General features: G+C 40.1%; 1 protein-coding gene across 1 annotated transcript in view; it reads right to left on the bottom strand.

Annotated features, from left to right (window-relative positions):
* LOC139565394 (E3 ubiquitin-protein ligase Itchy-like) overlaps nucleotides 1–20,899 on the bottom strand; it is a 74,062-nt gene extending 53,163 nt beyond the window's left edge. Inside the window, exons 1-8 of the mRNA XM_071385703.1 lie at nucleotides 20,737–20,899; nucleotides 12,998–13,066; nucleotides 12,383–12,524; nucleotides 5,790–5,914; nucleotides 3,804–3,935; nucleotides 2,146–2,194; nucleotides 1,268–1,467; nucleotides 633–852 (exon numbers count right to left, since the gene is read on the bottom strand). Of these exons, the coding sequence (XP_071241804.1) occupies nucleotides 633–852; nucleotides 1,268–1,467; nucleotides 2,146–2,194; nucleotides 3,804–3,935; nucleotides 5,790–5,914; nucleotides 12,383–12,524; nucleotides 12,998–13,022 (893 nt within the window). The 5' untranslated portion in view covers nucleotides 13,023–13,066; nucleotides 20,737–20,899. The remainder of the gene's footprint in view (nucleotides 1–632; nucleotides 853–1,267; nucleotides 1,468–2,145; nucleotides 2,195–3,803; nucleotides 3,936–5,789; nucleotides 5,915–12,382; nucleotides 12,525–12,997; nucleotides 13,067–20,736) is intronic.
* Between the last annotated feature and the right edge of the window lie 2,508 nt (nucleotides 20,900–23,407).

The following is a 23,407-nucleotide window of genomic DNA, read 5'->3' as shown; positions in this document are numbered from 1 at the left end:
TTGGAATATTATTACTAGCAACTGATGTATATTTTATTACATGTAATTACCCACGTTATGCATTATACAATAGGGATACTGGCGCTTATGTAACAACAGACTACAGTAAATCCATTATCTTTTCGACTGACTGTCAAATGAGTGAGACATCTCTCAAGTCCCATCTACTGGCGTTTGAGAGGTTGTTTGAAATATCAAAATGAAGTGTCAACCGTTATTCATAACCAACGTGGCGTTAAACATTTATTTAACCTTTATTTAACTAGGCAAGTCCGTTAAGAACAAATTCTTATTTACAATGACGGCCTACCCCGGCCAAACCCGGATGACGCTGGGCCAATTGTGTGCCGCCCTATGGGACTCCCAATCGCATCCGGATGTGATAAAGCCCGAATCTCTTACATGATGCAGGTACACAGCGTGGGGATATATTGCACGAAACACACAATAGGCTATATAGGAAATACAGTCAACTCCTGACATTTGCAATTGCTTGGTTGGTGAATATGTGCATTAAAATGACTCTACAGAACACGAACGCGTGTGACGGAGCTGGTCAGGGCTTTTTTTGATTTGTTCTTTTTGTACTTTCTCATTATAACATCTGGTTAGGCATCTATGAGTCCCCTTACCCTGGAGGCAGTGGGCCGTTAGGGATGACTCGGGGGGGCCCACCGGCTGGGGGTGCACCAGCTGGTGCCCCGATGGCCGGGGGGGTGCTGGCTGCCTGTGGGGGTGCAGCTCCGTTCTCCTGAGGGGGGTCTGAGGAGGCCCCGCTGGCCGAGGCCAGGGACGAGCCGTATGAAGCCGGGGGCTCACTCACCTCGCTATGGGTAGAGCTGCTGGAGGAGGCTGGACGGAGGAGAGAAGGTTAGCTGTGGTCGCTAGTAGGAGATGCCGATGAGAATCTAGTAAATAAGGCTAAAAAGGTTACTAGAATGCATATCTGTGTTGAATACCATATCTGGCCAGCACTTATTTCTTTCAATTTCACAAAATGGCATGAATAGTGAATGGCATGAAAACATGACAGTTTCATTGCATGAGAAAGCAATAAATGGACATGGCATTAGCATGTCAACACATGAAAGGAATATCTTTCAATAGTTCTGTCAGAGAATTCTATGTTTATCTATTGTATTACTATGGTTTTACTTTTTCTATAGTATTTCTATAGTATGGCTATGGTATTGCTGTGGTATTTCTACCATATATATCTAGGGTAATACTATGGTATTTCTACAGTATTTCTTTGCGTGGTGCCCACCTGGGGAAGCGGCTGGTCTGCGGGGGGTGGGTGGGGGAGGCCGTGCAGGTCTGGGGGGCCGTGTGGACTTGGAGCCCCCTGGGGATGGGGCAGGAGAACCCATGCTGTTGACCGTGTGGCCGTTGGGGACAATGACCCAGTCCTCTGTGGAGTCACTGGAGGGGGACGTGTCCCTGCTGGATCTGGGTGGTATGTTATCACTAAAAGTCAAAAGATAGAAACAAAAGTAACAGCCAGTGGCTCCTAGTCCTTTTTCAACATATACTTATTCTTTGCTGTTTTGGCTGTAATGTAAGCCAGGTAGTGCCTATTACTTTTTTTTGCTTCCCTTAGTGCCATTTTTTTTGTGATCAACCTTTTTATTTACTTATACTACTTTTAATTTTACAATATACACATACCGGAGGATCACATCACTGACATCAGCAATTATGACACTAAAAAAGTACTTTTATGAAAGCAATATAAATATTTACATACTGTCAAGTGTTAACATCATGTAAAAGAAAATGTCCTCCCCCCTCTCCCTTACCAAGAATGTAAATTAAGTAGGATCAAGAATTGTTAAGATATGTCCTTTGTTAAGATAATTGCAATCAGCAAGCAGTTATCCGGACTTCCCAGACTATATCGATATAGCATTGAAAAAAATGCAACTGATATCGATATAGATTTTCCATATCGGTGCCCATATCTAGTATTCACATTGGGAAGATATCCTACTTTGACTGAGTAATATTATAAAACAGTATTTTGCTGACTTAATGCCTTAAGGCCATTTCCAAAAATTGTCAAAAGTAGGTTTGTTCACTTGAAGAACTTACAGAAGACATAAAACAATTGTTAGAAAATATTTTAGAAGTATAAAAACACAATACCTGTTGACACTATCTCCGTTCTGTCTCACCTCCCCGTTTGGAACAGCAACTGTTGAAATGTTTTTAAAAATCAAAACAAGGAATACAATACTGAGGGGAGAAATAGATCATATTCAATCCAGGGAAACATATTAAAGGGATAGTTCACCCAAATTACATACTGATTTCCTTTCCCTGTAAGCCGTCCATTGACAAAGTATGACAGCAATCCATGCATTGATCAGGCTGCTGTTTCAAATGCTAACTTTTTAGCATTTGTGGCACAAATCCAATGCAAGTCCATAGCACCTACACTACCGGTCAAAAGTTTTAGAACACCTACTCATTGAAGGATTTTTCTTTATTTTTACTATTTTCTACATTGTAGAATAATAGTGAAGACATCAAAACTATAAAATAACACATATGGAATCATGTAGTAACCCCCCAAAAAAGTGTTAAACAAATTTTATATTTGACATTCTTCAAATACCACCCTTTGCCATGATGACAGCTTTGCACACTCCTGGCATTCTCTCAACCAGCTTCATGAGGTAGTCACCTGGAATGCATTTCAATTAACAGGTGTGCCTTGTTAAAAGTTAGATTGTGGATTTTTTTCCCTTCTTAATGCGTTTGAGTCAATCAGTTGTGTTGCGACAAGGTAGGTGGGGTATACAGAAGATATCCCTGGTCCATAATATGGACCAAGTCCATATTATGGCAAGAACAGCTCAAATAACCAAAGAGAAACGACATTTCATCATTACTTTAAGACATGAAGGTCAGTCAACATGTAAAATGTCAAGAACTTTGAAAGTTTCTTCAAGTGCAGTCGCAAAAACCATCAAGTGCTATGATGAAACTGGGTCTCATGAGGACCGCCATAGGAAAGGAAGACCAGGGGAAATTTGTCCTTTCGTCTGGAGTCCAAATTGGACATTTTTGGTTCCAACCGCCGTGTCTTTGTGAGACGCGGTGTGGGTGAACGGATGATCTCCGCATGTGTATTTCCCACCGTAAAGCATGGAGGAGGAGGTGTAATGGTGCTTTGCTTGTGACACTGATTTATTTAGAATTCAAGGCACACTTAACCAGCATGGCTACCACAGCATTCTGCAGCGATACGCCATCCCATCTGGTTTGGGCTTAGTGGGACTATCATTTGTTTTTCAACAGGACAATGGCCCAACACACCTCCAGGCTGTGTAAGGGACTATTTTACCAAGGATAGTGATGGAGTGCTGCATCAGATGACTTGGCCTCCACAATCCCCGACCTCAACCAAATTGAGATGGTTTGCAGAATGAAAGAAAAGCAGCCAACAAGTGCTCAGCATATGTGGGAACTATTTTAAGACTGTTGGAAAACCATTCCAGGTGAAGCTGGTTGAGAGAATGCCAAGAGTGTGCAAAGCTGTCATCAAGGCAAAGGGTGGCTATTTGAAGAATCTAACATTTTTGGGTTACTACATGATTCCATATGTGTTATTTCATAGTTTTGATGTCTTCACTATTATTCTAAAATGTAGAAAAGAGTAAAAATAAATAAAAACCCTTGAATGAGTAGGTGTTCTAAAACTTCTGACCGGTAGTGTATATTAGCATTTATGCACGATAAACAAATATGTAATTTTGTAATTCAGGTGAACAATCCCTTTTAAACCACATGACCCTCACCATGGTCCCTCTCTGCAGAGGTGAATGTCTCTGGGTCCACCTGCATGCCGTCCAGACAGACTGACAGGTCCCCCACCACGTCAGTGTGGTCTCGGTCTGAACACAGCTGCAGGGTCTGCACCACCTCAGAGACTGACACAGGAGAAGAGAGTTGAGAGATATGGCATGCACGCCACACATACATGCACACACACACAGGCATGTAAGCACGCGCACACATACGCACAGGAATGTAAGCACGTGCACGCACATGCTAGTTTGTAAACAAACTAAAGACAGTGTAAACATGGATGTGGTGGATTAGCTTGAATTCTAGCCTAGATGTATTCCCATCTCATGTGAGAAATATGACTTGTGTTCCTGAAAAAGCTATGATTGGGATAACAAGTATGAATGGCATTTACTTACCATATTATCATTTTTATTCATTAGCTTACATAGGTGTGTCTGGTTCCTTTGACCTCTGACTGTAGTGCAATAATTTATGAATCAGGTGTTTGAGGGTCACATGCCGACCATGACCGAAAGGACTCACTGTATTGGCAGAGGAAGCCCATTCACCTGCTTGAGTGAAAGTCAAGAGTGGGCTAATATAAGCTGGAGTGAGGGTTACGTCGCAAAGAATACCATACATGTATGAAATAGTGGATTAGAGAAGAAAATCTAATTTCCCCATAACAGACCACAACACACACATACAAACATTCTTCCATAACGTGTGTGCACAGTCAGACAGATATAGGCCTATATGCAGGCCTTGACAAGACAAAAAGTATGTTAGTATATAAAGGACTATATGTAAATATATTTTGCAAAGCCCTTGTACAGTGCCTTCGGACCCCTCGACTTTTTCACATTTTGTTACGTTAGTCTTATTCTAATGGATTTAAAAAAAATCCTCAGCAATCTACACAAATGTTCCTCAAAATTTAGCTCAGGTGCATACTGTTGCCATTGATCATCCTTGAGATGTTTCTACAACTTGATTGGAGTCCACCTGTGGTAAATTCAATTGATTTGGCATGATTTGAAAAAGGCACACACCTGTCTATATAAAGTCCCACAGTTGACAGTGCATGTCAGAGCAAAAACCAAACCATGAGGTCGAAAGAATTGTCCGTAGAGCTCCGAGACAGGATTGTGTCAAGGGACAAATCTGGGGAAGGGTACCAAAAAATGTCTGCAGCATTGAAGGTCCCCAAGAACATAGTGGCCATTGCTCTTAAATGGAAGAAGTTTGGAACCACCAAGACTCTTCCAAGAGCTGGCCGCCCGGCCAAACTGAGCAATCGGGGGAGAAAGGCCTTGGTCAGGGAGGTGACCAAGAACCTGATGGGCACTCTGACAGAGCTCTAGAGTTCCTCTGTGGAGATGGGAGAACCTTCCCGAATGACACCCGCCTCTGCAGCACCTCACCAAATCATGCCTTTATGGTAGAGTGACTAGACGGAAGCCACTCCTCAGTAAAAGGCACGACAGCCCACTTGAAGTTTGCCAAAAGGTGAAGGTTTACCTTCCAACTGGACAACGACCCTAAGCACACAGCCAAGACAACACAGGAGTGGCTTAGCGACAAATCTCTGAATGTCTCTGAATGTCATACCCAAGACTTGAGTCTGTAAACACTGCCAAAGGTGCTTCAACAAAGTACTGAGTAAAAGGTCTGAATACTTAAGTAAATGTCATCAAGTAAATTTTTTAAAATAAATTTGCTAAAATTTCTAAAAACCTATTTTTGCTTCGTCATTATGGGGTATTGTGTGTAGATTGATGAGGGGGGAAAACTATTTAACATTTCAGAATAAGGCTAAAATGGAAAAAAAAATGCAAAAATTCAAGGGGTCTGAATACTTTCCAAAGGCACCGTATATCTTACATCCCAATGCATCACGCTTTTCCAATATCAAAGAGTCAGACAGAGATTTCAGATAATCACATTTCATACTACCTGCTCTGTGCCTTATAGGGAGAAGAGAATTAACTCACGTTTCATATCATTGGACTTTAGGGTTTCACTGATCTCCAATGTAGCCATTCCCAATAAGATGTCGGCCTTCAGCGTCTGATGACTCCATACCCGGAAAATGAGCTTACTGAAAGGTGTGAGAATTCTGTGTAGAGGGAAAAAGTATATTTAGTTAGGGTTTCAACACTGCACGTAGGCTATACAACAGTACACAAGGAAGAGACAATAGTGTTGTCACGATACCAGAATTTTGACTTCGACACCGATACCAGGTTTAGTATCACGAAACTCAATACCACGGCAAAAAAAATAAGGCATATTAGCCAAAATCACAGAATGGCACTTGATCCACAGATCTTTTGAGATTAATATCATTACATTTGACATTCGAATGTATGCACTAATGAATAAAATCATACAAATCGATGTGAGTTTTTTCTTTTACCTATCCAACTACAAAAACAACAATGGTAGTGATTTATTTTAATGGTAAATCTCTATTGATAAACTGGGTAAATCAAGATGTAGCCTAAGCCTATTCACAATACAGGTGAATGCATACTCAATAGGTGTGTGAGCATGCATTGAGTTATTGAGCTTGTTTTGGCTGATATCATGAGGCTACAGAAAAAAAATCTATACAAAAAAAAGGAAGTGTACCTTTTATTTGTTAGGGCTGTCCCCGACTAAAAAAAATCTTGGGTCGACTGAAAGTCATCTGTTCTTTCGACCAATCGATTGGTAAACATTTTTAAAAGTGCATTTTTCCATATATAGACACACCCTATGTGTTTTAATTAAATCAACTATATGCATTGAGCTTGCCTGACGCTTTAACCTTACAGTTTGATGAAATAAGACAAATGCCTCAAGAGGGCACCAGAGAACGATGACCTGAAGAAAAAAAAGAAAAAAAAACCTAGCCCAACTATTCTCCTCCCGCTCCTGCTGGTTTTTGTAGATTCTGCCATGACTCTCCTGAAGTTGCCGGTAATAGGCTACACGAGGAGTCTGCAACCTTTCCCATATGGAATGCCAATTTATCTTACCATTTCTACCGATCTGCGTGCCAGTTATGGTTTTCAAACATACATTTTCGTGAAATAGTTTCATTTAGATAAAGTCTTCATATCTTAAAATTTATGTTATGTGGTTAATCAATCCAAATGAAAATAAACCTAAAAAGTAACTTCTATTGCCATTGCCAACTACGTAAAAATAGCCTACATAAAGACAACAAATAAAAACATTGCAGCCTGCAGGTAGAAAATACTCTGATAAAAATAAAATATCCTATAAAATCACATTGCCAGTCTACAACAAACTTGAAACATTGTATCAACTATTAACTTGTGTCTGGCCCGAAACTAGTACTAACGAACTTGCAACATTGTATAAAAATAAATTGTGAGCTCGGGACAGAAACAACTGCAGGCTATTTGCGCAAGAGATAAGAAGCAGTGCTTGACTTGGGCAGATGTACCAGCACCTCACATTTTCTACTGCTTGAGCTCCTCTTATAGAATATTAGCTCAAAAGCATTGTGGAGCTCCTGCACCTAAATATAAAACCGTACCAGCACCCAAAATGAGTACCAGAACCTATTTCAATCTAAGTCAAGCACTGATAAGAAGTAATCAGGTAGAACTATTTTATGACGTTTCAACTGGATCAGAGCATGACATTTTTCCCTTTCACGCTGAGTAGTTATCGAAAGGGAGAGAACTGGAAAGATATTTCAAACACATTAAGGAACTATTGTAATTCTCAATGGGATGTAAAAACAGACTTTGTTTGCTTGCTGTTTTGAGGTGAATAAAACATTATTTTGAGAAGCTCCACAGGTGGTGATGCGTTAAGCCAATCAGAAATACTATCAGATCTCCAATTGGCCACATTTATATGCCTACATTTCTGAGCAGGCTAGGTGGCCTATAGGCCTACTTCTATGTGTGTGCGTCCTTAGTCAACATTGACAGGAGCGCTCCAAACAAAAAAGACAATGACTGAAATGACAAAGTCAATTCTCACAAGTGTAGCATAGATTATGCGCTGCGCAAACAATGTGTCCACTCCAACAATGGTAACAGTAAGACTGGAATAATAATATTTATTGCATTAACAGCAATTACATAACCAATGCAATTAGGAATTAACAGAAATGTACTACTAGTGATATACAATGCATTCGGAAAGTATTCAGACACCTTGACTTTTTCCACATTTTGTTAAGTATTATTCAAACATTTATTCAAATGGTTTTTTCCCCCCTTATCAATCTACACACAATACCCCATAATGACTAAAAAAAAATTGAAATGTTTAAAAATGTATTACAAATAAAAAAAAACTGAAATATAACATTTACATAAGTATTCCGACCCTTTACTCAGTACCTTGTTGAAGCACCTTCAGCAGTGATTACAGCCTCGAGTCTTCTTGGAGATGACGCAATAAGTTTGGCACACCTGCATTTGGGGAGTTTCTCCCATTTTCACAAGCTCTGTCAGGTTGGATGGGGAACGTTGCCCCACAGCTATTTTCAGGTCTCTCCAGAGATGTTTGATCGGGTTCAAGTCCGGGTTCTGGCTGGGCCACTCAAGGACATTGAGACTTATACCAAAGCCACGCCTGTGTGGTCTTGGCTGTGTGCTTTGGGTCTTTGTCCTGTAGGAAGGTGAACCTTCGCCCCAGTCTGAGGTCCTGAGCGCTGTGGCGCAGGTTTTCATCAAGGATCTGGCAGAATCATCCCCACAGCATGATGCTGCCATCACGCTTCTGCCACCAGGCATTCAGGCCAAAGAGTTCAATCTTGGTTTCATCAGAAAAGAGAATCTTGTTTTTAGGTGCATTTTGGCAAACTCCAAGCGGGCTGTCATGTGCCTTTTACTGAGGAGTGGCTTCCGTCTGGCCACGCTACCATACAGGCTTGATTTGTGGAGTGCTGCAGAGATTTTTGTCTTTCTGGAAGGTTCTCCAATCTCCACGGAGGAACTCTGGAGGTATGTCAAAGTGACCATCGGGTTCATGGTCACCTCCCTGACCTTGCTTCAAATCCTATTATAACAATTGGATGACTTTGGGTGTTACAGTAAGCAACAATGTTGCCTTCATTAGCCCAATTTATTCCAATATTTCTGTCATTCAGTGATATTTATTCCCATATTAATTCGTTATGGATCCATCCAGATGTGGTTAGAAAACAGTGCATTTGGTGGACTCGGTAAGATGGACTCAATGATGGTTGAAGATGATCACCCGGCAAAGGCAATCAACATGGCTCAAATCATAGTCAGAAGAGAGTCGAAGACATTTTACATATTTATTTTTCTCTTTTCTCCCCAGAACAGTAACCATGTGTGTTCTCTTGTATTGTTCAGTAGTTTCGACGCAATGATTTGTCTGACAAACAAAGAACTTTGTGTGTAGCAGGCCCAGGCATGGATCAAACCTGGCAAGACATTCAATGACATCAAGAGATATGCTGGACCCTGTCAGAGAGGTGTTTTTGGGACCACATCGTGTCTATTGTCCTGCTAATAGCCCTTGTGAAAAACAAGTGTCTGAAAACACGTTTTCAAAATGCCTCCAGGCCGACAGAGAAGTTTCTTACTTTTTCCCCCTTCCACTTGCCTCTTCCATGTATTCCCATAGTAATTCGTTATGGATCCATTAATATATTTAAAGTCCCTAAACTTGACAAGAGTCTATTTTCCTGCTGATAGTTTAAATAAATGTCTGCATTTTGAAATTATAATTTTATTAATGAAAGCATAAAGATGTTGATGATGTGCCATAGAATCGGTACATCAAAAATCTCTTCCCAACTATTTTGCAATCTATATGGCACATCTGCCAATTTTTTGGTCCTCTTCTCCAAATGCAGACAATGACCCAAAACACATTGCCGCCCAGGTTTGCATTGCAAATGAGGGTATAAACTGGGTCAAGACACCAGCAGAGTAAGTAGACCTTTACGTAGTAAAATGAAGGTGAAATAAAAATAAATAAAACACATAACACTTTTAACAGCACATTATTCAACATTAGTGAGACTCATGTCGCCTACGGTAGACCTACAGTATAACAACAAAGAAATTCTCATCTCTATATGTAGGTCTCCTAATTTAAACCCAATCAAATTTGTTTGGCATCAACTGAAAACATTAATCCTTAACTCTGCCAAGCCTACAAGGAAAGAAAAACTGGTGAAGGCCATCAAGACGTATTGGCTTGAGAAAATGACGATACAACAATGCAAAAAATACATTGATCATCTCAGCAAGGTTTTACCCGTGGTCGTGGAGGAAGTGCAACTAAAATGTAGTTGAAATAAACATTGAATACATTGCAAGTTGGGGGGGGGGGGGGGGGGGGTTCACAACTACAGTAGCCGGGCTATTAAATTCCCATTTTGTAAATAAAATCACACAAAAAAAAGAGGTGGAGTTCCAGAGCTCAAAGGTGACTCTCCGTGACTCTCCTGGCTCTGGACCAATGCATCAGATGATTCATTTTACAATCACGGCTAAAGCGATTTAATTAAAAGGTTTCCATTAGGAAAATATGGCGCTGTACAACGAGACAGCTCGAGAGTACTGTAGGCCTAAGCTACTAGGTGACTGCAAATGAAGAGCAAAATAATCCTTATATTCCCAAATAAAAATCTGATTGATTTATCAAGACCAGTCCCCAAGCTATGTCATTCAATAATAATAATAGTTGGATAACAGATCGGCTCTCGGAACTCATTAAGCGGCGGCTTCTATCTTTAATATAATCATTAGTTCAGAAGATTAAACCCATAGGTTTTTGGCCTGCAGTAGGTTATAATAAACGGAAAATTGCGTGTCAATTAATAAACCAAGTGCTATGGAATCGGTATATCGAAAATCTCTTACCAACTAGTTTGCAATCTATATGGCACAGCTGTAAATGTTTTGGTCCTTAAATGAAACTGGTGTCATGACGTTGGCCTGTTGGTGAGGTTTATGACCCCCATAAATACCTTTCCCCCTTTCCTCTCTCTCTCTACCCTACAGAGTGACTCTTGGAAAGCACTTTGTTAACATAGAGAGTCGGGTAACATCAAAAGGGTGGTGAACAGAACCAAATTTCGGTAATCCAACCAGTTGAAAATATGCGTTGGTACTTAAAGAATATGATATCAGATCAGTTGTCATCTGAGACATTATTATTGATGATAGGATGACATGAACTGTATCTTGGAAAGTCTACACATTATAGTTATCAGATTCACATGGAATTGTTGTGCAATTTAAATGTTTAAATATGAAACTATTTGTGAACAGATTAAATGTAATTTTAGCTTCTAAATGAGAGAATTGGTTTTCTAAAGTGAACTAGGCTCAACTCAGTGGCCCCGCCCATGTGAACCGACATTGGTTGTGAACTATGAAACATGCCCTACTACATCAGCCCTTTACAAAAATGTAACATTTGTGTTCCCGAGGACGACAGTTCATACATTAAAAGGGCTAATATCAAACTACAGAACTAAGCCAACTTCAGCGTGAGCTCAAAGTATGGCAACTTAGTATGAACTTTGAACTATTATTCACTAAAGAAGTGATACCACCTAGCCGTTGAGTTAGCAGCAGCAGCTGTAAACGTGGGCTAGGAAAGGACGAACAAAGTATCTGCTCTACCACACGACGACGGCACTACAGCGTATCCGTTCTGCCACAAGACATATTCTTCAAAGGACAAGGGAGATCTCTGTTGGGCAACATGGCCTTCCATCTACGACCAACCTATTGAAGCATAGCTCAGAGTAAATATTTCTTGCATTTTCCTTTTCCAAATGGGCGGTTATTTACAATGCATAAGATTCTGTATTTACGATAGCATAGCCTTACAAGGTCCGATCAGAGACCAAATTATTTGTTCCTCAGTCTTCCCGCGCTTTCATTCGAACCCCAACCCCCTTTCTTTGTGTAACCAGCCGTCAAATCTGTTCAGTCCGCTAGGGACGTTTTCTTTTATGACAATTAGTAATCAATATATGACCCATCCTGTGTATATGTAATTCTGTGTGATATTTTAGGTATTAGTAAATAAATAAATCAAATTTTGTATTGCTGATTCAACTTGTTAGCCAGGGTTCGTGAAGATAATCAAGAGTTTACGATGTTCAGATGAGACTGAATAAGGTGACGATTAATAATTGACTGCTATTGATGTAAAAGATTACCAGGTCTTTAAGAGTTTATTCGGAAGATAACAGCTCTATAAACATTCTTTAGTGGTGCCGACTTTATAGTTAATTACATTTACATGATAGTTTAATCAGGTAATATTAATTACAGAGAAATTATTTTATTACAATAGCATGACATATCACTTAATCCAGCATAGCAAAGACACGACACTGGTATATATTTTTATTTGTCACAATTTTCTTTAAACTATTTTGGTTTTTAATGCAGGGCCGACAGACAAGTTCCTTAATTTTTTGCAATCAACTTTCCATGTCTTGTTTAAAAAGATAACGATATTTTGATTAGCGTTTTAACTCCCCCTTGTGATAGTGTGGTGCAATGAAAGAATATGCTAAATGAATATACATGCAAATAATTATTGCTGTAGTTACACTGTCAGTGACTGCTTCCATTTGGGGTTGTGTGTGTTGTTGCATTTCTCGGTCTTCTTCGACTGACCGTCCACAGCCACCTCCACGTACGGACTGGGGCCAAACCAGTTCTTTTTGTTCTCCTTCAGTTTGGCCGACAGCACTGTGTGCAAAAAAGGACATAAAACACACAAATAGCATGGTAAGCAAAAGTGTAGTAAATCTCTTATCAGTCACTTAAGTGAGATATAGAAATAAACCTCAGAATGGAAATGCGAGAACTACATTCACTTAGGCCTAACCAATACCCTTGTTTTGGGGTCTGTTAATATCCTACCATGTTACTTATATTTTTGGAACACTGAAAAGCAAAGTTCCCTCAAAATAAAGTTATTCTATACACTATAAGTACTTGATCAGAGCTTGTGCCATCAGCTAGGCCTATAGAGAATAAGCACTGCCCAGTCCAATTCAAAAGGTGTCTTCTGCCTCCTTGGGTGTCAGCGGCTGATTCTTATTTCCATTCTATCCACAAAACGATATTAAATGCCTACTGAAAAAATTTAAACATACCATCACTTTACTATTAGCTACTCAGGGCTATAAGTTAGGGTGTAACAAAAGGTCAAAACTCACCAGTAACTTGTAGTTGGGCCTTCATGGTTCAGCCATTAACACTGAAGCCCGCTTCGGTTACGACAGGCTCTGCAGAGAAAGCAAACGTGACATCAAATGTAAACATTAGGAAACAAGACACTCGTCTATATTACAGGTGTCCTCGTTTACACAAGGGATTATCCCACTGCAGTCAATGGAACGTTTAAATATACTACTATACTTAGGCCTATAACAAACCTATGGAGACAAACTAAACAAGGCAATGAATGCTAACATTGAGCATTTTGTTGTACAGAGAGTAAGAAGTAGCCAAAAAGCCTACCTTTGCATACTAATAGGCTAGGCAATCCCAACTACCATAGAGCCGTGACATTGGTGGTCACAGCTACATCAGAAGGATAGGAAAAGTTAAATCCCTCCTGGATTACCAGATTACGGAAACTAGTACATCATGAGTCACCGATAGTTTTAGGCCCCGATTGGTGTCCTCAGATAGCCGTTTGGCCTAGCGGCTCAGGTGACATTTGGGTTTATAGATTATGTAGGTTTAGACCTACAGTGCAGTCTGAAAGTATTCAGACCCCTTCCCTTTTCCACATTTTGTTACGTTACAGCCTTATTCTAAAATGGATTAAATCATTTTTTCCCCCCTCATCAATGTACACACCATACCCCCATAATGACAAAGCAAAAACAGGTTTAGACATTTTTGCAAATATATATATAAAAAATATTTAAAAAAAACTGAAACATGACATTTACATAAGGATTCAGACCCTTTACTCAGTACGATGTTGAAGCATCTTTGGCAGCGATTACTGCCTTGAGTCTTCTTGGATATGACACTACAAGCTTGGCACATCCTCTCAAGCGCTGTCTGGTTGGATGGGGAGCACCGCTGTACAGCTATTTTCAGGTTTCTCCAGAGATGTTCGATTGGGTTCAAGTTCAGGCTCTGGCTGGGCCACTCAAGGACATTCAAAGACTTGTTCCAAAGCCACTACTGTATTGTCTTGGCTGTGTGCTTAGGGTTGTTTTGTTGGAAGGTGAATCTTCACCCCCAGTCTGAGATCCTGAGTGCTCTGGAGCAGGTTTTCTTCAAGGATCTCTCTGTACTTTGTTCCTTTCATCTTTCCTTCAATCCTGAATAGTCTCCCAGTCCCTGCCGCTGACAAACATCCTCACAGCATGATGCTGCCACCACCATGCTACACTGTAGGGATGGTGCCATATTTGCAAAAATACCTAAAACCTGTTTTTGCATCGTCATTATGGGGTATTGTTTGTAGATTGATGAAGGACATTTTTTTTTATCTAATCCATTTTAGAATAAGGCTGTAACGTAAAAAAACATCTTGATTGTCGCCTGTCTCAGCAGACTAATCCATTGCGGAGGCCGCGGGGATGGCACACCAGTAGCACATTAATTCCCAGAATGATGTTTGTTCGGTTACCATAATGCATTCAATATATTATTACAGTCTTTTACTCTTCTCATTGTCAGAGTGGACGCATTGTTTGCAGAGCGCACAACCTAGGCTACACTTGTGAGAAACAAGTTTATTTCATTCCATTTAGGCAAGGAGTTGTCAATTGATTGTCTTTTGTTTGAAACGCTCCTGTAAATGTTGAGTAAGGACGCGCACCTGATTATGCATATATAAGTAGGCTTAGGCTACCTGGCCTGCGTGCAAATGTAGGCTTATAAAATGTGCTCATCTGGGGATCTGATAGTATTTCTGATTCTCTTAACTCACCACCACTAATGAGCTGTGGAGCTTCTCAAAGTAATTTTTTCTCCACCTCAAATAGCAAGTAAATTAAGTCTGTTTTTACATCCATTGAGAATTACAATAGTTCTTCAATGTAGCCTATTTGAACAATATTTCCAGCTGTCTCTCTTTCGATAACCACTCTGCAAAAAGAAAAAACATGTACATTTGAAAATCATAACATTTCTACCGATCTGCATGTCAGTTATTATAAATTGGCACTCCAAATGGGGAAAAAAAAGGTTGCCGACCACTGGTGTAGCCTATTACCGGCAACTTCGGGACCGTAATGGCAGAATCTGTGAAGGCCAGCAGCAGCGGGAGGTGGCGGTTCGGGAACAGGTTATCTTGATTTCTGTCTCCCTTGAGTCATTTGTGTGTCTTAATTATTGAATCACTGTGCTTAACCTTTTCACGCATGAGTTCCAAATATCTCTAACGGTCATCCAAACATTGATTGTTTTTTTTTTTATGTGCGCGATGTCAGAATGGACTCACTCACTGTTCCAAAATGTGATTGTTATGCAACAGGACAGTTAGCCTATATATAAATAGCTTGAGGGCAGTGCGGGTTGTTTCAACTTTTCAATTTCAAGTTTCAATGAAGGTGTGTTGCCCCTACTCATTAATTCACATAATTAGCCCATTTCACTGGACAAATTATGTTTGAGGCTTTATTGAGCATGACAAACTCTTCAGCGAGAGTTCAAGCACTTCCCCAGTGTTTCCCCAGATGAAGTATGAAGACATTTGTGCATCTCTAGTCAGAACAGGTCTTGCACAAACCTTTCCCCCCTGGCACATTTTCTGGCTGGTGTCTGCATTGCCTTCATGGTTGTTTTCCTTACAAATAATAACTTAGGACATGTGTGCGTTCCTATCAAAGTAAGGGCCTTATCTTCTGTGCATCGTGTTGTCGTTTCCACTGTAGCATTCCGTATGCATGTACAGTACCAGTCAAAAGTTTGGACACCTACTCATTCAAGGGTTTTTCTTTATTTTTATTATTTTCTACACTGTAGAATAATAGTTCAGACATCAAAGCTATGAAATAACACAAATGGAATCATGTCGTAACCAAAAGTGTTAAACAAATCAAAATATTATATTTATATTTGAGATTCTTCAAAGTAGCCACCCTTTGCCTTGATGACAGCTTTGCACACTTGACACTCTCAATCAGCTTCATGAGGTAGTCACATGGAATGCATTTCAATTAACAGATGTGCCTTGTTAAAAGTTAATTTGTGGAATTTATTTTCTTCTTAATGGCTTCGAGCCAATCAGATGTGTTGTGACAAGGTAGGGGTGGTATACAGAAGATGGTCTTTTACAAAATAGGGCTACGTCAATATTACGAAGAACAGCTCAAATAAGCAAAGAGAAACGACAGTCCATCAATACTTTAAGACATGAAGGTCAGTCAATCCAGACAATTTCAAGAACTTCAAGTGCAGTCACAAATTGTAATGACTTGCCTCGTTAAACAAATAAAATAAAAAACATCAAGCGCTATGATGAAACTGGCTCTCATGAGGACAGCCACAGGAAAGGAAGACCCAGAGTTACCTCTGCTGCAGAGGACAAGATCATTAGAGTTACCAGCCTCAGAAATTGCAGCCCAAATAAATGCTTCACAGAGTTCAGGTAACAGACACATCTCAACATCAACTGTTCAGAGGAGACTTCGTGAATCAGGTCTTCATGGTCGAATTGCTGCAAAGAAACCACTACTAAAGGACACCAATAAGAAGAGACTTGCTTGGGCCAAGAAACACAAGCAATGGACATTAGACCGGTAGAAATCTGTACTTTGGTCTGATGAAATCAAATTTTTTATTTTTGGTTCCAACCACTGTGTCTGTGTGAGACGCAGAGTAGGTGAACGGATGATCTCTGCATGTGTGGTTCCCACCGTGAAGCATGGAGGAGGTGGTGTGATGGTGCTTTGCTGGTGACACCGTCTGTGAATTATTAGAATTCAAGGCGCACTTAACCAGCATGGCTATGACAGCATTCTGCAGCGATACTCCATCCCATCTGGTTTGGGCTTAATTGGACTAGAATTTGTTTTTCACCAGAACAATGACCCAACACACCTCGAGGCTGTGGAAAGGCTATCTGACCAAGAAGGAGAGTGCTGGAGTGCTGCATCAGATGACCTGGCCTCCACAATCACCTGACCTGAACCAAATTGAGATGGTTTGGGATGAGTTGGACCACAGAGTGAAGGAAAAGCAGTCAACAAGTGCTAAGCATATGTGGGAACTCCAAGACTGTTGGAAAAGCATTCCAGGTGAAGCTGGTTGAGAGAATGCCAAGAGTGTGTAATGCTGTCATCAAGGCAAAGGGTGGCTATTTGAAGAATCTAAAATATATTTTGACTTGTTTAACACTTTTGGTTACTTCATGATTCCATGTGTTATTTCATAGTTTTGATGTCTTCACTATTACCCTACAATAATAGATTAATAGGGTAAACTTCATTATATTTGCTGACATCCTACAGTCAAATGTTGGCACCAGTAGAGTAGCCATTTAGCTATATGAACCACATCCCTCTACAAGCACACCTTCTCCAATGTTGGTTACAAGGCAGTACTTCAATTAGGTAAGATAATATCATGTTACCATTGGCATAATAAAATGAAAGTTAGTGATTTCACCTCTTCCCCTTAATAATGAATCAAAGTGTTTGACACTGGAGGGGAACAGTAACTTTCTGATCAAACATTATCAATGTAACAGCAGACATTTTTCATACCTTTGGTCATCATAATTTGATCTGGTTTTCTTCAAATATCCTCCAACTTCATGAAAAACATGATTTCGACTGTCCATGACCTTTAAAGCCTGCTTTAAAAGCCCCAATAGCTTTGAGCAGTCCTGAGACTGTCAGGAATGGAGCGCCAAAGGCACAGTGCTTGGGAGGAAAAGGCACAGAACCCCATTGTGCAGAGCCAGGTCCTATGGGTATGGACCAGTTTGGCATGGCCTGAACGTAGTGTGCATGGAGGTTTATAGGGTGAGAGTAGATCTGACAGGTAGGCAGGTCCGGTGCCATTTAAGGCTTTGTAGACGACGAAGTGAATTTGAAAGGCAATTCATTGAGGGACAGCCAATGGAGGCCAGCATGGATGGGGGAGATGGGGGTAGACTTTGTTGTTTTCCTTGCAGCATTGTTTTGGATGAGCTGTAATTTATTAATTGAATTTGCAGGCAGGCCCCCAAGTACTGCGTTCACATAATCAATTCTAGAGAAAGCGAATGCATGGATAAGCTTTTCTTGATCAGAAATGGTGAGAGGGTTTTAGGCGGGAAATGTTGTTCAGATGAAAGAATGACGTTTTACAAATGTGACTAATGTGGGTATTGTAGGAGAGAGCAGGGTCGAATTTCACACTCACGTTTATGACTGAGGAGAGGGGAATGATGTGGCCTCTATCGCAAGACAGATGCTGCAGGAGTTGTTGATCTGCTGGGGGGTGAGTATCAGCATTGCCTCTGTCTTGCTGCTGTTGAGTTGGAGGAAGTTGTTCTGCATCCAAGATTTTACCTCTTCCAGACAGGATTTGTTTAAAGGTACACTTGTGCAACATCTGCATAGCAGTGGACATGGGCACTGTGCTGTCTGAAGATCTGGACAAGTGGGAGCATGTAGACTAGGAAGAGAATGGGTGCTAGCGCCGACCCTTGTAGGACCCAACAGATTATGGTGCACTCCTCTGAACTTGTATCACCGAGGGTGACATCCTGCTTGCAGTTAGAGAGGTATGTGAACCAGTTTAGGGCAGTCCCACAGATGGCAGTGCTCTCTGAGGCACTGCAGTAGAATGGTGTGATTTACTGTGTCAAAAGCAGCACTGAGCTCCAGAAAAATCAAGATGATCCTGAATCTGCAGACATGAGCAGGTAATTTGCAATTTTCACTAAGGCTGTCTCAGTACTGTGCATGGGTCTTAAGTCTGACTGAATAAAATACACCCAAATCAATAGAACCAAAATGCTTTCGCCTAAATGTTCATATCTGTTTAATAACATGTTTGGAATGACAATGGGTCCCACAGTATGGAAGCCCATTCCTGCCACCCGAAAAATAAATTAAATGAGGATACTAACTCACAATTTAGAGACACGCAACTCAAAATGTTGAGATACTAAGTTGAAATGTTGAGATAGTAGACCATACTTATACATGATTCTTCATTTGTAACATTATGTGGTGATGCACGACAAGGTCCCAGAGTGGGGAGGACCCTAATTGTAGAGTACAACATTGTAATAAACCAGCTGTAAAACGGTTTTATATGGGCTATGATTGGACCAGTTTGGACAATAGAACTAACAGGGCTGAGCTTACTTTATGCAGGGTTGCATCGTGTAGGCCTTTGCATTTCTAATTAAAAATGTACTCACACATTAGGTCATCACTACTGTGTTTATTAATTCCAGTCAATAATGTGATTGATAAAGTCTAGGTAGCCTTGCCACCCGAAGTTTGAATATAAACCAAATTTGATCACATTAACATTTCTCCTAACACAAATAAATAGGCCTATTTTAGGCTAGAAATCCATAGCTTAGGCTATAAATACATGACGTTACCGCTTCGTTTCCCCTGGCCAAAGGGGATCAGAGCGCATAGGCATCTCTAGGCTACCTGCAGCTGTGGTTGTTATCAGTAGGCTACAGTTGATCAGACTGAAGCACAGATTAATTGTGCACGAGTTGACAAATCATGAGGCAAATCAGTCTAAACAACAGTACTTTGTCCCTTTTTCAAAGCGTTTGTGTCAATATTTGTTGGGGCAAATGCCAGCTCGCCAGATGTTTGCCAGCGGCCCTGCTGTTCTGATCTCTGCAATGTCTTTAGATGGATTGACTTACGCATCTCAAAATGTCTATTTAGTATCACAACATTTCTAGATAAGCAAGTCAACATTTTGAAATACTTGGTCATAATTTCAAGATGCGAATTCGACCTTTTACATCTACCTTTTAAACACATGTTGGTAGTGGCAATGGGCTTCCGAGGAAACAAGGCAGTCTAAAAATAAAGGATGCTGGCCTACTGTTCCCCTCGCCTCATTTCTTTAGTTACTGTAACCTGGCTCTCACTTTTCTGTCTGGGTTGAAGGCAAACATTGACTCGTCCCTTGGTTTCCTAACTTCCACAGGCTAGTGACATTAAGTACGTCAAGCTCAGAAGTTGCCACAAAACCCTCCTCCATAAATAAAGGTTAAATGAAAAAAATACAAACATTTAAATATATATATCACTACAAAACGCAAATCAGATCTTACATAATTAACTAGCTACTTCTGGTAGAAAGGCAAACGCTTAGTAGTATTGCTAGCTGTTTGTTTGTGGGGGGATATACAGCTAAATTAGCTAACTAACTAATCCACGTTTTAGTGTTAGCAAAATACAACCATGTAGACCTAACCACGTTAGATAACTAAAGTAGCTGCTGTATGTTTGCTAGCTAAATTAACTGCCCTGTAGATACTATTTGAATAATTTCTGATTCAACAGAGTAACGATACAACAATGTATAGCCTACTGCTACATGGAATAGGAGCGATAAAATAGGAAAATGTCAAGCGAAAAGCAAAGCTGAGATTACAATAACAAGCCCTGGTCGCTCTGTCTGGTTGAAAGCAGGCCAAAAAAAGCTAGCTAGTTACTAACAGCTAACAACAACAACTCTGGTAGTTAGCTAGTGAGCTATCGTTACATATTAGTTTCACAACATATAGAAGAACAAACACTAGATTATAGTTAGCTATCTTAATTATTAACTAGCTACTTAGTCAGTAGCATGTGTCGTGAAGTTTTGCACAGGTTTGCTAGCTTAGAATTTTGCTGTCACACAGGTGAGATAGCTAGCTAACGTTAGCTAGCTAGCCTAGGCTAACTAGCTAGCTACGGATATCTTTGAAAATGTACAATTCTTCCATAAAAACGATTGGATTATGTCTTACCCGTGACGGTTGGTAGCAAATTTTTCTGTAATGTCCCCTCACGCCCACCAAGGCATATGTGGACGGTAAACGATTTCTCAGAAAAACTAGAAAGATGTCTGACAGGTACCGCTCACAGCCCTTGGCACGGTTTCCACAAGCCCATTCACTTCTTCGTATATGGTATTACCGCGGTTAGCAAACAAACACTAGAGGTGCATGCCACCACCTACTGTACTGGAGTGTGTAGTCAATCACAGTTTAAAGACAGACAAAATAATAAACAAACACAACCTGATTTCCGCCTACATAGACATACCCAAAATACTGTAATTCTTTATAATGAGAGGGCCATAAACAAAACCTTGTAATGCTTATACTACCAGAAATATTACAATCTCATAGTTATGTTATCTATGTTTTCAAACATAGTTATACATTGCTGAGGTGTAGTCATTTTTAGGACACAAGGTCAAGTACACAGTACAAATATGATTAAAATGTAAAAATATAAAAGATCATATAATTTTTCCTATTCAACAAAAGTGGGGGAATAGGGCTTTAAATGATTGAAATGCTTTCTAAATATAGTAACAATCAAATTATATATACGACTTAATCTAATATCTCACATTTCTTATAACTTTCAAATAAATATCATACTTAGTTACAGTACAAAATTGTAACTGATGACAGAGCATTTTCTGCCCAGTGTTCTCCGCCATTCAAATGTCTGCTGACTCATTACAACTTCAGCTCTAAGGACAAGTTGATTTTGTCTCTGTGACCAAGAGAAAGTGATCTTGTTTCAATACTACAAATTGATTTTGTATTTTTTCATGTTGAAAGCTCTAAATCCATCTGAGAATATTACAGCGAGATGAGACTGTGTTTGCTGCCATTGCTAGTCTCCCGTCCCATATCTTATATTTTAAGCAGAGCTGCCATGTTCACAAACAGGGGTATTCGATCCTTTGTCTGGATAGGCCAGAAAATGTGAGGTGTCGTTCCTTATGCAAATTGGGTGTCAGATTTTACATACAGCTACAACCGGAAGTGACTTTTCGTAGCAGATTAGAAGAGCCTTTTAGCAGACCTTAACCCTTTACCTAACCTTAACCTCATTCACCTAACCTGCTACATTCATTCTACTAACCTGCTGTGTAAATTCTCATAATCTGCTCCGAAATAGTCACTTCCGGTAGTAGCTTTATTCTGCATCTCAGATGAGGGTAGAGAATGGCATGCGAAGCAGGACAACCAGAGCTGTCACGGAGTTCACATCAGTTGATGTTGTTCTGTTCACAGAGCACTCTGTTCACAAAAATGTGCTGTAGACATTATGGTGAAATGCTTACTTTCGAGCCCATTCCCCAAAATGCAGAGTTAAAAAGTAAGACAAATATTTGCTAAATAAAAAAGGAAATAGTAACACAATAAAAAACAAAAATGAGGCTATATACAAGGAGTACCAGTACCGAGTCAATATGCAGGGGTCCAAGGTAGTTGAGGTAGATGAGGTCCTTGAGGCAGAACTGAGTGATTTCCACTAGATGGGCCAGTTGCAAAGTCAAAATTGGATATAGCCTGTTGAAAACATTTATGAAAATAAATTGCTTTTTAGTCTTAATATAACATTAGGGTTAGGCAGTGTGGTTAAAGTTAAGGTTACATTTAAAATCAGATTTTATAACTTTGTGGCTGTGCCAGCTACTAACCTGCGCCTTTTAATGGGAAAGTAATCTAAAAGTAATCAGATAACGTTACTGAGTTTGGGTAATCCAAAAGTTACATTACAGATTGCAATTTTGGACAGGTAACTACTAAATGTAACGGGTTACATTTAGAAAGTAACCTACCCAACCCTGTGTGCTTCGAACACCTGTGTGTAAGCGTAACTGGGGAGGAAGTTGAGTTCGTCGGTTGGAGGCACACAGCATATGGGTGTGTGCAAAACTGCTACAGCGAGTGAATATTTTTTACTTAAAAAATTCATTATAGCCAATAGGAAAGACAAGGGCCATATGTTTCGAAAATTGTTTTGCATGCGATGATTACTGACGTTTCTAAACGTTAAAACACAGCATCGGGACTGTGTTTTTCTTTTTTTATTTCACCTTTATTTAACCAGGTAGGCCAGTTGAGAACAAGTTCTCATTTACAACTGGAACCTGGCCAAGATAAAGCAAAGCAGTGCGACAAAAAAAACACAGAGTTACACATGGGATAAGCAAACGTACAGTCAATAACACAATAGAAAAATCTATGTACAGTGTGTACAAACGTAGTAAGATTAGGGAGGTAAGGCAATAAATAGTCCATAGTGGAGAAATAATTACAATTTAGCATTAACACCGAAGTAATAGATGTGCAGATGATGATGTGAAAGTAGAGATACTGGGGTGCAAAAGAGCAAAAAAATAAATAACAATATGGGGATGAGGTAGTTGGGTGTGCTATTTACAGATTGGCTGTGTACAGGTACAGTGATCTGTGAGCTGCTCTGACAGCTGATGCTTAAAGTTAGTGAGGGAAAAATAAGTCTCCAGCTTCAGTGATTTTTGCAATTCGTTCCAGTCATTGGCAGCAGAGAACTGGAAGGAGAGGCGGCCAAAGGAGGTTTTGGCTTTGGGGATGACCAGTGAGATATACCTGCTGGAGTGCGTGCTACGGGTGGGTGTTGCTATGGTGA

Source organism: Salvelinus alpinus, chromosome 2 (genome assembly GCF_045679555.1).
Source record: "Salvelinus alpinus chromosome 2, SLU_Salpinus.1, whole genome shotgun sequence".
In the NCBI taxonomy this organism is placed as follows: Eukaryota; Metazoa; Chordata; class Actinopteri; order Salmoniformes; family Salmonidae; genus Salvelinus; species Salvelinus alpinus.
Note: the sequence above shows the minus strand (reverse complement) of the source record. Positions and strands in the feature narration are given on the sequence as shown.